This window comes from Apis cerana, linkage group LG15, assembly GCF_029169275.1.
Source record: "Apis cerana isolate GH-2021 linkage group LG15, AcerK_1.0, whole genome shotgun sequence".
NCBI classification, from domain to species: domain Eukaryota; kingdom Metazoa; phylum Arthropoda; class Insecta; order Hymenoptera; family Apidae; genus Apis; species Apis cerana.
The window spans coordinates 3,488,860-3,506,162 of record NC_083866.1 but is presented as its reverse complement, the minus strand read 5'-3'; the positions used below and the strand labels follow the sequence as shown (position 1 = coordinate 3,506,162).

General features: G+C 36.7%; 1 protein-coding gene across 6 annotated transcripts in view; it reads left to right on the top strand.

Annotated features, from left to right (window-relative positions):
* Positions 1 to 17,303, top strand: part of LOC107997938 (homeotic protein empty spiracles-like) — an 86,477-nt gene that overhangs the window by 10,995 nt on the left and 58,179 nt on the right. For all 6 annotated transcript variants that reach the window (XR_009832824.1, XR_009832823.1, XR_009832825.1 and 3 more), the window contains exon 2: positions 12,559 to 12,731. Coding sequence is in view for 3 of the 6 variants with exons in the window: in XM_062085599.1 (XP_061941583.1) it covers positions 12,559 to 12,731 (173 nt within the window). In the remaining 3 variants the exon portion in view is untranslated. The remainder of the gene's footprint in view (positions 1 to 12,558; positions 12,732 to 17,303) is intronic.

The following is a 17,303-nucleotide window of genomic DNA, read 5'->3' as shown; positions in this document are numbered from 1 at the left end:
TCAAACGGGAATAGTTTTATCGATCCCTGCTCGATAGATTTGCTTCAATGATCAAAAACGTGGCGTTTCATTTATGCTAGTTGTACAGTAATTTATCAACTGATAATTATATTAGCGAATTGACCAGTTACAAATTATGACTCGTAGGCTTCAGTTTTACGTCAAATATGATAATAAGCTGACTAATAATTTATATTTATATACAAAACTTCGTTTATTTTATTACTTAACTTGTTAGATAATACAAAGAGAGAAAATTTACAATTTGTTTAAGAAATTTTATTGAAATTATATTTAATATTTCACGTTAAATTATTCGAATTGATTAAAGATTGATTAATCGGGAAATGGAGAAAAAAATTTCTAACCTAAACCCCATTTTACAAAACTCTAAACTTTTTTGACATGGTATTTTCGATAAACGCGTCGTAAAATATAAGAATTTTGAGTCTACGAATCTACATTAGTTCAAATGTTAACCTAACCTTATCTTATCTAACTTAACCTAAACCGCACACATTAATATTAATAGTATCAAATTTTAAAGAATTTTTTTTAGAAAATTAAATTCATCGAATGTTATTAAATAATAATAATAATAATAAATTGGAAACAAAGTTAACGAAAGTTAAATGTTTAACCAATTTCTCCTTGACCAAGGAATAAATTCGAAAATGGCGGAGTATACACGTACATGTTTCGATAAGGAAATTAAGCGAAGGAAAAATTTTCGATTAATTATGGCCGATGTGCAAGGACAGCTGTTTATCTGGCAATTAGTCGATATCGGTAATCACAGCGGATCCTGTCCATCAGTTCTTCCGCGTGTGGAAAGAAAGGGGGAAGGAAGGTCGTAGAACTGTTTCGATAAGGAATTCTCGAGTCTGCAATCTATATTCTGCCACGACTTCTTTCAGGCCATTCTTTCAGGAATCATAATGATGCCAAGAGAACTTCTTTTTCTTGGATTCAAGTTACTTTCGTGCAGTCTAGAGAGAGAGAGAGAGAGAGAGAGGAGGGAGGGGGGAGAGAACATTGGTTCTTATATAATTCTTGTGTAATTCATGATATTACAGATGAAACGTATTTTTTCAATAACACTGATTTTCTTGTATATTCTTTTCAATCGTTACACGACTTATTAATTATTTTATTTCATAACAAGACTGTTTTTATTTATTTATTTATTTATTTCACTTTTCGTTCTTCGAGCTTTTCTTTATCTTTGTTTAGTTTTTCTTAACTCGTCTCGAGTTCTCCCATCTAATATTAGAAATTTTATCATATTTTTCTCCTTTGCAGTTATGCTATGTTTATTACTTCTTTTTTATCTTATAACGAGGTTGTCTTTACTTATCTAATTTTTTTAACTCTCGTAATAACTAATAATATAGATTAATCTCTCTTATAATACTTACACGTATATAATTGTTTTTCATAATATCAAAAATATCATTTAACTTTTCTCTTTAAGAATAAATTGTCCACAACTATAAACCAATTTTTTTTTTTTTTCATTCTCTCTTTTTAATTATATTCCATGAATTATTCGATTAAACATTTGTTATCAATGTGAAAGAACGTAACGAGCACAGCTATTAGCGATATTACCACCATTTTATACGTTTTAATCATGTTCTACGAATCTTTAATTAAAAGCAACGTTTAAATCTTTTTTATTAGTTTGGAACGTCAATAAAAATCACGTAATCATGTAACCGTTGTTAACTAAATTAAAAATACATAGAACATTAATATTAACGACCTTGCCAATTTTTTTCTCTCTTTTCATTGTCTCCTTTTCTTTTTTCTTTCTTTTTCTTTTTTTTTTCCCTCCTCCTCCTCCTCCTCCTCCTCCTTCTCTTCCTCTTTTTTTCCTCTCTTTCCCTCGCCTCCCTCTCCCTCTCCCCTTCCCTCCCCTCCCTCCTCCTCCCCTACAAATTCCTTTTTGCTCGACGAATCAGGAAAGAGATAGAACAACGATCACGGCAAGCACAATTAGTCTCTTTTATGGATCGTTTCTTGTCATTAGAACGTATCTCTTTTAAATTACCTCCAATGGCGCGCGTTCTTGAATATATATATATATATATATATTTTTTTTTCTTTATCATTTTTTTTCTTTCTTCTTCTTCTTCTTCTTCTTTTTTTTTTTTTTTTTTTTTTATTACTCGTAACTGTCGATTCCTAAATACTATAATTCACCGTTTAATGTAATCGCGGGGTTTTATTGCTCGCAACTTCCTAGATCGCCTCGAGTTTCGATTCAGCGCATTAAGCAAGGGAATTGGGAATGTAACGACGTTGTAAAAAAACGATTTTATTGTTGAATCCATGCTACGGCTGTTTGACCACGTATTTATTATAATGAGCATACCGTTGCGCTGGTATGCTATAATCAAGCTCCGTTAAGGAGGAAAAATAAGAGTACTGATAACAGGGAATATTCCGAGATAACAGAGATTCTATGGTATCCGACCGACGTATATAGATTTCCACGAATCTAATATTGTCATTATTCGGATAATTGGAATTTATCGTGGAAAAGAGGATATTCTTGGTAATGATTTATTTTCCGTATAAATCATACGTATAAATATCTTGGAGTTTATTTTTCCCGATTGACGTAATTGTGAATGAAGTGGCGGGGAAAATTCGTATGGAAAACATTCCTTGTATCTTCCAACTGTAACTTACGCGTTTGAAAACACACGTTCTTCACGAATTTTTGTCTAACCGAGCAAGAAAATTTTTACAACCGATGAAGAAGAAGAGGAAGAAAAAGAGAATGTGAAAACGTCACATTCTGGAGCATCGAAGGGTTGCGATTTGGAAAGAAAGGAAGGAAGAGAGAAGAGAGAAAAAAGCAACTTTCGCAAAAGTGGAATTATTTTATTTTTTTTTTTTTTTTTCCTTTCAACTTTTATATTGTTCCAGTGCAAAACTGTACATAATTTTAAAGGCTACTCATTGCAAATTTTATTGCGCTTTGAAAAAGTATCGTATCAACGATACTTTTGTTCGTTCGAAAAAACGGAATCGAGGATTTTTCTTTTCTCTTTCTTTTTCCTCCCCCCTCCCTCCCCCTCGACTCGGGCTCATCCCGAACGATCGAACGATCGAAGGGACACGTGACTTTTCTTTTTTTTTTTTTCGTAACAGTAAAAAAAAAAAAAAAAAGAACGCTCGGTCCGAGTAATTAAAGATATCCACAGAAATGCATAATTATAAATGTAATCCATTACATACAATTTTAAATCTCAATAATCATTTGCATCTATAATATATTATTTGCAATCATCATTCTGTTATCTATAAAACAATCGTTGCACAGATTTTACTTATAAGTGATTCTTTATTTTATTATACAGACCAAACACAAGGCTTATTTATTACTTATAAGCAATTTAAAGTCCGCGTTAGATGACGGGGACATAGCGCGCGAGACGGAGATGGAGCCGTCTAATCTCCATCTCCCTTCATCTCGGCTTCAAACTTCATAACTCAATAAATAAGCCACAACCGACATTTTTACATACCAACTTTTATCCTTATTCTGACCTCTAGAATCAACCCTCCAAACCCTCCACACATATTTCTCCATCCATAAAAGAAACAATACAATATTAGCTCATAGAATAATAATACTCAACGACCATATCATTATTTTATTCATCCTCGAAAGAAGAAAATCCACCTCTAAATAGTTAAAATCTCTTAGCGGATTCTATTCTTCCTCGGCTGATCGCATGAGCTGGCACGCCGCGATTTTTTAATGACGTCTGCCAACGGCGAACCAACAGTTGCAATACTAATTACCTCTAATACACGGTTGCGCAAATGGTATGGACGTGATAGCGAATGAATCCCTGTCCGGTTGGGGCCCCGCCGTCGACACCGCTTACGGAGAATTGATATTACGAAAGGGAATTGCCTTTGCAGTTAAGTCACGAGCAATTACCATTAGCCCGTTCTGAGTAATTACCCTTTTGTTAAGTGAAACATGTGACCCGTGGAACGGCACGATTCCGCGAGTGTTGCGCTGTTTCGTTAAAAAAGAAAAAGAAAAAAGAGAAAAAGGAAAGAAACCTTTGCCGAACAGAGACCGGTTCCGGGCTTGGAAATGCTAATTTTACGACACCGCGCGAGGAAGAGACCGCTTCTCGGAAAATTGATCCCGGACGAGCATGGTGATGGATTAGGAGGTTGGGAATGGGTATTGGGATGTAAATAAGCGGGTAATTGGGAAAATTGTGAGAATCGTCGTCGCTTGGAAAATGTGTACGCCTCGTATCGCTTACTTTGACGATTGATTTTTCTGAAATTTTACCCTTGCCCGCTGCGCGTGCTCGTGGGACACGTTCTCGAGAGCCACCTTCGTTCTCGTCGATTCATTTCGTCCTAGGGGGATCTTTCCGAAATTTTGTACAAATTTCGGCAGGGTTCGCTGCTCGATCGAAATATTTATCGGGAATTGAACATTTCTGATCTGAGTCCGAGTGAGATTCCGTGAGGAAACGATCTGAAATAGTTAAAACGGAAGCGATAAAAGAATAAAAGAAGGAAGAAGAAATATTGATGGAACGTCGATCATGATCGAGGGAAAAAGTAAGGTGACGAAACGCGAGATCTCGGCTTTAATCGTCTGTTAATATTATTTTAAAAAGTTGATAATAGGAAAAAGAGATTGCGAAACGCAAGATCGTATATAATTTCCTCTGTCATTAGAAATGTTAATTAAACGATCTAAATTAGAAGGAAAAAGTTGCGAGGTAGAAGATCACCCTGACTCCTTTTTCACTTAATTTCATTAAATAATTACGCATAATTTACGTAGAACTGAAATCCATTAAAAATTTTCAAAATACCAAATGAATATTTTTAATTATCCCTATAAATCCTTAGCCTAACGACTTTTCCTAATTTTAATATCATTGTAAACTTTTTTTTTTCTCTCTCTCTCTCTCCTTCTCGAAAGCTAGTATTTCATCATTTAAAACAAGATTTCAAGAATCGAGAAAACTCCAATCAAGGAACAAGCCGACGTACATTTATTATTATTTCATTTTCAATTATCTTAATATCTAAAATTTACCATAAAGTGATTAAATAAAGGGATATTGTCAAAGTTAGAAAAAGTTACCAAACTATTATCTTTTTTTTCTTCTCCTTTTCTCTCTTCCTTTCTTTTTCTTTTTTTTTTAAACAAACTTGAATCGCAAGTTGAGAAACGTTCTTCGTTTCGAAAAAAATCATCCAATCGTGGATAGACTTAACAACGCCCGACCGTTTTAACGAAGCGCAACGGTAGTGACACCGATCGAACGATACCATTCGCCAAAGACGAAGAAGAGTCGAGCGCTTGCACTCCCCTCTAAATATAAAAAAGAAAAATAAAAAAGAAAAGGAAAAAAATCGGATCATCCGATCGTTCAATTTGCACGGTGGATCCCGATCATTGTGATCTTCGATCGAACCATGACGATTCGCTCAATGAAGACGTCAATCCGATTCACAAAGGAGCGAACGAAGGAGAGGAGGGAGAGGGGAAAAAATATCGCGTCATTCTGAATGCGCCTTAACGTATCATCGACAGAGTATCCCTCTCCGACAGAGAGAGAGAGAGAGAAAAGAGGACGATAACTTGAAAAGGGAGAAAAAGGGCAGAATAAAAATGGCGGAAGGGAATACAAAAAGAAGAAAGAGAAAAGAAAAAAAACGCGACACCCCACGTGAAATCAAGATTCGAAAAAAATGGACGACGAAGAGGGCTGCTACCGGGCGCCATTGTTGGAACGATGGACACCCCATGGCGCGAACGTCACGAGGGTAAACGTCCCTTTAATAACGCTGATTAACGAGGCATTGTGCCTTGTGGAGGCCTCGATGGCGACGAATGGAAACGCGTGCGCGATTTCCATTACGAGCGTGCGCGCTCGCGTCACTCGATTGCTTTCTAACTCGCGAGAGTTTCACCGCTCTTCGATTTTAATTCGTTCTTCCGTCAGGGAGGAGGAGGAGGAGATTGAAAAAGGGCGGGAAAATTTGGGAAGATTTGATTTCTTCCCAAATCCCCGATCGTTAAATCCAAAAACTTCGAAATTGTCGACAGCAACGATCGAGAAAAAGGCGGGAATATGAAAATTTGAATTGTTATTAATTTTTCGCCAAGTAGGGAGATAAAACGGGGGAAAAAAGCGTGGCGATGTTGGAGCAAATATAAATGCTGTAACTCGCTAATTGCCCGACCGGCAATTAGAATCTAGTCTGTCGACATTACGTCCGATGTGTCGCTCGATGCGTATGCAAATAAACCGACATCTTCAATTCCTCGCACGTTGAAAAATCGTCGCCGATATCCGGTATCGATGGACGACTGTCCGTGTGTGTCGAGCAGCGAACGGATCGTGTAATTAAATAGTAATCGCTCATTACCGTGAGCTCGTCGTTTGTTACACTCTCGCGTTACGCGATTCTATATATATAACATTACACACAACGTATATAACCGGTTTTCGTTCGGAATCGGATTAATATTATACGTTAATATAATGAAAGACTGGAACGCGCTTATTAACTTGAAATCTATAGAGAGGGAGAGAGGGGAGAATTTCTTGAATATTTTACTTAACGAGAATTATCATATATCGCTATTTGTTCGGTTAATATTTTATTCTAATACGGAGGATCGTGATTAATCGCGAAAGCTGGTAGGTGTTTGAAAGAAACTCGGAACTCGTTAACTCGTCCGCTCTCGATCGCCGATATTTCACCGGTAATAATTTAATCTATTATGGCTGCCGGTTTCCCTATCGTGTTTCCACGAATACGTTGCGTAGATATTTTTTTCTATTATTTCCTTTTTTAATTATTCTCACTATTTAACCCGATACTCTCGATATTTCAAATTCTTCGCATTTCCCGCCAAAAGAGACTTTCGTATAATACGAAACTCTTTTTCCTTCTCCGAGAGAATATAAAAGTAAATCAAATTGTTGTAATTTCGCTATTTTCTTTCCCATCCACCATGCAAATCTCGATTTTTGATCGTTTCTACGATTTTTGAAATTTCTTCGAGTCGATGTATTATACTCGAAAAAAAAAAAATGGAGAAAGACACGAGATTTCCTAGTTAAACAACATCGTGTCCCAGGCATTACGTGCGATTAATCGCAACCGCTTTGGCGCACGATTGAAATGGTAATTTCGCCGGGCGCGCGTTACACGCGCTAAACGTTTCAATAGGTTGCTGGCGGAGAATAAGTTAACCGATAGGCACCTGGTTTCTTTCTTTTTTTTTTTTTTTCTCCTTTTTTCCCTTCCCTCTCTGCCAACATATCATAATATATATATATATATGTGTGTGTATATGTACCGGTGGTCGCGATTGTTCGCCGCGAATTTACATAATTACGAAGGCGGCCGGTTCTATGTATACGACGCTTGATTTGCATACTTAATTCCGTAATTGGCGCTTCTTAATTGTTTAACCAATTCGATAATTCGATGTTTCGTTGAGGACAGGATGATACGTTAACGGAATGACGAAATTATAATATTGTTATTCGTTGAAAAGTTATTTTTTTTTTTTTTCTGAAAACATTTCGAATATTTCCTTCTCTTTTCGTATATTGTTATTATCACTATTACTGATTATAGGGATGGATGCAATTGGAAATATTTAATTTCCAAAACGGAGGATACTCGCCATCCACCCTTTCCTCTTGTTGTTGGAGTCGTTAGGCGAATCTCTAGGCGCTTCCTAGACGCGTAGCCCACGGCCTGGTTCTCTTCTCTTCTCTTCTCTTCTGGAAAGAAGAAGAGGAAGAGGAAGAGGAGGAGGAGGAGGAGGAAGGACAGGGACGAGGGCAAAACCGACGAGGAGAGGCTAGACGGCCTGTAATTACGAGAAGCTAAGGTTGCGCGCAGCTGAGCCGCCCAGAGCGACTCGAAATTACTCAAAAATAAGACCAAATCGCGAACGTATCAAATTATAACCCCGCCTGATTCCTCTCCTCTCCACCCTCTCCTACTCTCTCTTTCTCTCCCTCTCCATTTTCTAGCCCGCGACCAACCAGCTATACGACGTTGAAAACTGTTCAGAAACGTTGACCTCGACGCTAATGCGTTTTTAATTGTTGCCAACCACGATGCAAATGCGAGCGATACACTCGATAACTCCCCGGTTTCATGGAGGATTTGTTGATGGTTGCGGTTCCAGGTTGCGTGATATATTGCACATTGTGCAGAAACGAAGCTGGTTTTGGGAGAGGTGCAGGCTAGAATTTTCTAGAATTCCAAAAAGGTAGAACTATTAAGGATCCTCCTTAATAAATCTTTTCTTCGTTTTTTAAAAAGTGTGGCTCTGGGAAAGTAAGACTGAGTTTATTAATTTTCTATCTGAGTTTGAGACGAGGGTTGAGAACAGCAAAGGATGGAAATAAGTACAAGTTCGGATATAATTTGGGGAAAAGGAACCAGTTTCGAAACTGGAGGAAGCTTCCTTTTGCCCACTCCTTCGATCTTCTCTAGTTTATAAAGCGATCTTTATCTGCTTTATAAAGTGTAGAGACAGTTGAAACGAACATCTGCATAGGGAACTTTCCACTTTGTAATCGAATTCTCTAAGCCCACGATAAAAAGCACTTTTAACAATCCTATCCAATTACGTCATAAAAGTATCATAAAAATCGGCTTTGTAGGTGGTTACGGCACAATTTTCTTATAACATCGTCCAATACCATGAAGGTATAATAACAGTATAGTAGAGTTAACTCTGCATCGAACAAGTTGTTTCAATAATTCGTATTATTCGGAAAATTTGTATCCAGTTTAATTGCACTTTTTCCATCATACGTTATTAATTAAAATAAAATTCATTATTCCTCCAAGATAGAAGAAATGGTGATGCATATCAAACGCATTTGTGTAAATAATTAAATAATTTCGATCAAATTCATCATCGAATGGATCCATTATGTCCATCATGCTATCGACGTCATAGTTTTTTGGAAAACTCTAAGCTCTGAACGTTATTTAACGTTTCCACTCGTTCGTGCTTGCAGCTTTTCACGCGATAACGATCCGACAGATGTTGTCGAACAATAATTAATTAGATTATATTATCTTGATTTCGAATTAATCGATTCGGTTTAATGCGAAGGGGCCTTGTTGTTTGCGCATGTTTGCGTCGCCTCTTACACGTTTGGAATAATTAACGAGTGATAGCGGTTTTAAGTATAATGTGGCCACGTTGTTTCATCGTTGCTCTACGATTCTTGAAATTTTAAAAATAACACGTCGAACGCACCGTGCCATTTTACAGATTGCAAGTAATTTACAATCCATTTTTGTTTTCAGGAAATTTATCGTAATATAAATACATATATATATTTATAAAAGAAAAAGAGAAGAATAAGTTTGAAACTTTGAAATTATTCAACTTTGTTGCGATATCAAGTAATCAAGAGATGAAGAAATATTCTCGTAAATGAAAGTCGCATTCAAACATGAAATACTATATAAATTTTCAATACAGTAAATAGATTGATACGAAATATTCGATAATATTTTTTTTCGTTGTTGATCTTGCATGCGATCTCGAAAGTTATTCTTTATACGTTATTCAAATAGTTAAAAATAAAAAAGTTTAAAGAAATTTATCTAACTTTCTCTATGCACTTTGAAAAAAAAAGAATTAAGAGTAAACAAATTTAGAGGAACATAAAGCAATTCTATCTATTTGGAAATTTCAACTTTCTTCTTTTGAAAAAACTAAGAATAAACAAATTTAAAGAAATTTGAAGCAATTCCATTTGAAAATTTCAACTTTCTCTTTTGAAAAATTAAGAATAAACAAATTTAAAGAAATTTGAAGCATTTCCATCTATTTTCAAATTTCATCCAAATCTCAATTTTCTCTTTTGAAAAAAGAAAAACCAAGAATTTAAAGAAATTTGAAGCATTTCCATCTATTTTCAAATTTCATCCAAATTTCAACTTTTCTCTTTTGAAAAAAGAAAAACCAAAAGTAAACAAATTTAAAAAAAACCTGAACAATTCCATCCATTTGCAAATTTCAACTTTCTTTTTTTGAAGAAAACTAAGAATAAACAAATTTAAAGAAATTTGAAGCAATTCCATCCATTTGCAAATTCAAACTTCAACTTTTCTCTTTTGAAAAAAGAAAAACCAAAAGTAAACAAATTTAAAAAAACCTGAAGCAATTCCATCCATTTGGAAATTTCAACTTTCTTTTTTTGAAGAAAACTAAGAATAAACAAATTTAAAGAAACCTGAAGCAATTCCATTTGAAAATTTCACGCAAATTTGAACTTTCCTTCTTTTGAAAAGAGAAGCTAAGAGCAAACGAATTTAAAGAAATTTGAAGCAATCCCATCCACTTTCAAGTTTCATCCAAATCCCAATTTTCTCATTTGAAAAAAGAAAAGCCAAGAGTAAACAAATTTAAAGAAACAATTCCATCCATTTTCAAATCTCTCGTCCGAATCCCTTCTCTCCCCTTCTCCCCTTTCGGGAAGGGAAGAGAAAAGAAGGAAGAGAGAGGGAATCATCGGTTAATCGGTGACGCGTGCACGATCGCGTTCCCCGGATATAAAAAGCCGAAGCAGATTCAGTTCACGGGCTATCGATCGATCGCGGAGTCGCATCGCCACGCGAATGCATGAAATGTTAACTGGGTCTTTAAGTCGCACGCACGTTCGCGAGTCTCTCGAGCGAGAAGGTCGCTCGGATGGCTCGGCGGCTTAATGGCCGCATCACGTATGCACAAGCTTGCTTAAATAAGACGCGTTTTCCACGTGCCCGGCCGACCGTTCCTCCGCGATCTCCGCTTTTAAACGCGCATCCTTGATGGATCCCGCGTTGCCTTGGCCGGCTGTAAACAATGCTCTGACCACGATCCAATGGATGATTGTCAGTCGATACGAGGATGATCGTGTGCGCCTCGTTTTAAAATTATAGCAGACTTTTTCTTTTTTTTTTTTTTTTGGTTTTGTCCTGCGTGGATACGGACGAATATTCATGGAAAAAATTGCGATTTAAAATCCTTTCGAAATTTTAGATACTCCGAAAAATTAGATTATAATATGATTTTTCTGCAATAGTTGATATTTGTATCTCTTTCAATTCATGAAAATTGAACGTTGAAACTGCGATCGAATTGACTTTCATTTAATTTTCATTCGATCGATCCAACTTGATATAGAAAATCTCAATTAAATTTATAATTATTATCCAAATTCCGATCGCAGTGCAAAAAATTCAAAAAGAAAAATCCCAGTCTCAAAATTACAACCACCTAATTTAAATCACATTTATTAAATTATCTCTCCAAATTCTTCTTCTTCTTATAAAATCCCGATTAAAATCTCCACGCACACAGAACTCTCCAAACTCTCCATTTAATTCAATAATTACACACGAATAACGCGCATATGCAATGTTAAAAGAAAAAAAAAAATGAAAGAAAAATTCCAATTAAAAGTTAAATCTCGAAATTATAATCTTCGACAATATTAATCACAGCTGCGTAATCCGATTCGAGGCCGAGCTCGGATGGCAAAAAGAAGGGAAAAGAATAAAATCGAATTCGATCGAGGTCGGAAGGGATAAACCCGAGAGAGAGAGAGAGAGAGAGAGAATCGAGCGATTTATCGTCCCGAGGTTTCCGGGCAAAAGTATCCCGGCCGACTTCCGGCAGACGTGGGTATCGGTCGATCGACATGACTCTTTCGAGGTGGAATACTCAATTACCCGGAGCGGACTTCTAGGTAGCCAGCGGCTCGTGCAGTTCGTGTTCGTTTCGTTTCTCTTTACTTTCTTTCCCTTCTCTTTTTTCCCCCCTTTCTTTCTTTCTCTCACTTTTCTCTCCGCCACCATCCTTTTATCCCCCGCGTTGCCCTCTCCCCGGCGAGCAAATCTGACTTGCGTGTCCGCTTACCATCGGTGACTTTAAAAATTAATCGCTAATGAGTTATAGGGTTTTCGAGATGGCGCTGTCGAGATGTCGCCTGGTAAGTTTTTCGTCCCTAGCTTTTCGCTGGCCTTTTTCCTTTCCCTTTTCTCTCTTTATCGAAGTAGTTGACACTTGGAACTATATATTTCAATGGATATAGAGATGGCGCTGTGTTTGAATTTCCCCAATATTTGCAGAGATTTCTTAAACGTCGTGGAATATTGGATCGAAACGAAATATTTTATTTCCTATTATTCGATCGCATCGTTGTTTTTTTATCTCTCAATCACGAAAATCACGTAGAGAAAGAATACCTAAAAATCTATGCATCTATATTTTCTAATCAATGTACGAGATAAACGTTTCAATAGTGGAAATTTAATAAATTTCACGGTTATTGGCGATATCGAATTGATACCGATATCAACATCGAGATGAACATTTAAATTTAAAACCAGTGTGATCCCGACTCGACAATTTCGTTCGCGCGTGGTAGCATAAATCACAGGAATAATTTCATCTCGTAGTCGGGGAGTGACATTGAGTAATTCATGTGTGTTTCTTGCCTCTGTGTGTTCCAGGTCCCGACATACCAGGCTTTCTCCTCCAGCCATTCAGGAAGCCGAAGAGAATAAGGACGGCCTTCAGCCCCAGTCAGTTGCTGAAGCTGGAGCACGCGTTCGAGAAAAATCACTACGTCGTCGGCGCGGAGAGGAAGCAGCTGGCGCAGGCGCTCTCGTTGACGGAAACGCAGGTAACATCCTCCATCTATTCGACAGGATCATCCCCTTCTCGAGTTCCAACCCTTGTATATCGTGTTGCAATGATTCGTTAATTCGTTCATTAAATCTTAAAATTAGTGTTATTTTTAAGGGGATATCTGCGAGGATTGGAATTTTCTTATCATTTGGCGGATTTTGCTCTCGATATTTTACGATCTCTTTTCAAAATCATTTTAATTACACTTGGTATCGTTGAATAATTTGCAAAAGTACGAAAGTGAACGAGAGAGGAGTAAAAATAAAGTGATAATTTTAATAAATATATATATATGTATCATAAAGTTTTATTCAAATTTTTCTGTATATAATCCAGGATAAAATAATATAGAAATTTTACTGACAATTATTCAAATTAATTTCCATCCAGGTGTTAAAATTTATAACCCGGTATAAATATAGATAGAAAGATTAGAAGAGGCATATAATCAGATACAGCAAAAATTTATTATCGTAATTACAATTATAATTTATTTTCATCCTCGACAAACATTTTAACAATTATTCGAACACGAGTATCCAGATTCGAAAAAAGGAAAAAAATAAAATAAAATTCGATGTAATTTCATGGCGTGCAGTCTTGATCAGATCGAATGTCGTACAATTAAATTTGATCAAAGATTAGTAAAGTTAACAGCGTGGAAATAGTACACGAGACGATGATGGCCTGATGATTAATCTCGACGTCTGTGAACAATTATTTCCGTCAAAACGATTTGCAAAAATCGCATTGGTTGCCATGCTTCGTGGATAATTACTCGATAATTAGAACGATAATTACAACACAAGGTGCGAATCTGGCATCAAATTACCTTGTTTAACGAGAATAGATGTTCAATTATCTGTAAACAAAACTTCACACAGCTTGTCTAATTCATGCATTCCGAATTTGCTTAATATTAATTTGCAATTGAGAATTTTTCCACCGAGAAATGGATATTTTTATTTGTAACAATTTTTTCAAGTTTTATTAAAAACGAGCAACAAAGTAAGTAAAGGAAAGAAAGTCGGAACTTTCCTCTTGTTACAAGATTTCTTCAATTGATTCTTTCGACGAGTAAATCTTTTTAAACGTGTTCCCGATGTTCGATGAATAACAAATTGTTGTTGACCCGACGTGTTTTGCGTCTTTTACAATTTTTTACTTTTTGACAAATTTTTCATTCGGCGAAAAAACAAAAAAAGAGAAATCAAAAATTGCTTATATAATAAAAATTTTATCGTTCGTTAATAAATTTGGATATTAAATTAATTTTTTAAAACAAAATTTCTATTTATTCCTCACAATATATCTATTTTATTATCCATTATTTAACAACGGTATATACTATTAAGTAAACATCAATCATGCAATATTCTAGCGTAAAAGTAAAAATTTCAAAGAAAGTAGTAAATTTCACGAAATAGCCAACAACTCTGTAGAACATCCTCAAAATGAGATTTCAAGTTAAACGACCAATAATCCAAGATTTTATCACCCGAAGAATCGAAACTGCAATACCAAAATCTCGCCTTGAGGTAATAACCTAGAAGCTCCAACCAGAGACGCCAAGTATCCTAACAAGGTGTCCATAAATCTTCAAACCTCGTTTCCACCATCTTCGATCCTATCTCACCACCTAACTTAACTTAACTCTCCCCTGCTTAAATCAATCCTCACCTTGCAACACCATACGCTGTTGTACACCGTCGAAAAACCGTTCCGACACCGCCGCTCCATTTCCAGAATACCAGTTCCGACGTTCCACAACACCCCATTATTCCCAAACTATCCAATCGACCAGCCCTAAAAACTCGCTTTTAACCGAGTTTCCATCGATTCCTTCCATTCATTATCGAAAGTAGGGCCCACTGGTAACGAGAGGTTTGATATGCTAATAATCGGCCAGGGGTGGACTTTCGGTTGTTCCACTTTGCTCGCGTTCGGACGATCCAGATGCGTTATCCGTGCATATATCACGTATTCCATGGGCGTATTCCGAAAAAAAGAGGGAGGAGAAGGGGAGAGAGCAAGGGGAGACAAGGGTGAATTAAGCTGGGAGAATGGAGGAGCGATGCGGCTCGGCGCCATCTTGTTTCGCGTCGCGAAAACAGGCTTTCGCTCTTCTTGCATCCTTGTATCCTCGCCTCTTGTTCCGTAAGGGTGATCGTTCGTTAATAGGGAAAATTTGTACTTTCTTCTTCCGAATAAATTTCCGATACGGTTCAGGATATATAATGGATTTTGGGACGAAGGTTTTTAGGGCTTGGGTGAACAGGCTTTCGCTCTTTATAGGGGGTGATCGTTCCGTTAAATTTGCACCGTCTTCCAGCGAATAATTTTGAATAAATTCTCCGATCCAACGAGCTTTTCGCGCGATACGAATGAGTTTTTTTAATTTACGTCCGAATACAATTAGGATAAATTATGCTCACTAATTGTAAATATCGTGTAGGATCACAGATTTTATTTCGCTTATGATCATTTTACTCCCAATTTTACTCCTGTAAAATTTTAACAACGAGTATAAATATTCGAATTTCAAATATATCGGATCGAGGTGTTTGGTTGGGACGAAATTTCGACTTAACGGATAAATAGATCTTGTTCCTTCTCGAGAGAAAGAGTCGCAAAAAGGATGTATGTATAAGCGAGGAAGTACGATAACATCATTAAGGTTATATGTTCGGAATGCAATTAGCGTCGAGCGATACAAGTTCAAGCAGCGCTTAGCGACCCTTTAGCCCGACCTCGTTAATTAAACCTTCTTTAAACTCGTTATTTACGAGTGATAAGCGAGGAGAACATTTAAATCAGTTATTACAACGATTCGTCGAGTGGACGAATTTCGAGGCGGCGACGGATTACGATTAATTTCGAGCGATAATCCTTTCGTGATGAATTTTAATTCTATGCTCGATTCGAATAGGAAGAATAGGATTAGTTAATTAATGATAATTAACGTACGTTTTGCGTAACGTTTGCACACGATGCAATGTCGAATGTTAATCATCAGGTTATATTTATTTATCTGATTCATCAAAGAGGAAAATGATAGACATGTAAGCAGATTGAGAAACTTGATTACCGGATTAGAGGTATCGCGGTATCTTGGAATAAAAATTGATATTCCAAGGTGTGCATTGTTTTCTTTCTTCTTCCTTCTCTTTCTTGTACATAATTGCATCGAAATCCAAAGGATCGGATTAAAATGCTGAAATTGTCGCTAAAAAATCCCATTATTCTCGGAATAAGTTTTAATTCCCAGGACAGTAACGATGACGAATTAATATTGGATTCGAAATTGGAAAAACTGTCGAAAACTGTACGTATGTGTAAAATAGTTTTCCCGGGGCGGACGTTTAATGTATCACAATCTAACCGTTAATACCGTAATTATCCTGTCGAAACAGTGCCTCTAAAACGACGTTAACTCGATAGCCATTAGTCACCGAGATCACGTTGTCATCGTGCACTCGCCAAAAAGTAATAAACCCCAAGGCTCCGTTCGTTAATTCATTAAACACTGGGGACTTTCAACGCCGAAGGCTCGGTCGTGAAACTCCTAACGATCCTTCTCAAATGCTTCGGCGTAGTCTTCCCGTGCCGACGAAATAATTAGGAATTAACGAACCCTCGGGCGTGACTGGTAAATCAAAACGACGTTTCGCAAGTTTTTGACGAACAACACAATCACTCTCTTGTGTCTTTTCGCGCGCGATAAATTTTTTTCTTCTTCTCCTTTTTTTTTCGTCCGACCGATAACAATTAACAGTATTTCCATACAACAAAACTCGCGTGTCACGAGTTTTGTAATTGTATTGTACAAATTTTCACGCACGGCGTAATGCCGTTTTTTCCCCTCTTTTTTTTTTTATTCTTTTGTTTTGTTTTTTCGTTTGCCTAATTACGAGGGGGAGGAGGAGGATAATCGCGCTTAATTAGGGGCCTTAATGAGGGACACCGGGTCGCGTGTAACGCATGCTTTATGAATCTTAACAAGCGCGAGAACAAGCCGCTTTCAAGCGCACGCGATTCGCCTCTCGAGAGCGTATTCGTATTACCACGTGGTAATTACACGTTATTCGATCGCATTTGCCTCTTTTGATCTCGTTTCGGGGACGTTTGAGGACGTTTGAGGATGTTTGAAGACGTTTGAACGGTAAATTTGTCAATTTTTTTCCATATTTTTTTCGAGAATATTATCGGAAAGGTAGATTCGAAAATCAGGGGCAAGTTTGAAGACGTTTGAAGATGTTTGAACGGCAAATTTATTTATCTTATATTCTTTTCGAAAGTGTGAACGATGTCCAATGAAATTTGAAATATCATGGATGAACACACGACGATCTCTTCCTTTCAATCCTCTTTTCCACAAAATTTAGAAACGCTTTATCACTTTGCGTATAATATCATCGATAAAAATCGTGCATACAAAATTTCGGACATCGATTTGAAACAACGCATCACCCACGTATCTGTACACGTATCTATCGTATACGATGCGTTTGCAAAAGCAAAAAAAAAAAAAAAAAAAATTAGAAACGCGCAATTAGCTTGATAGTTT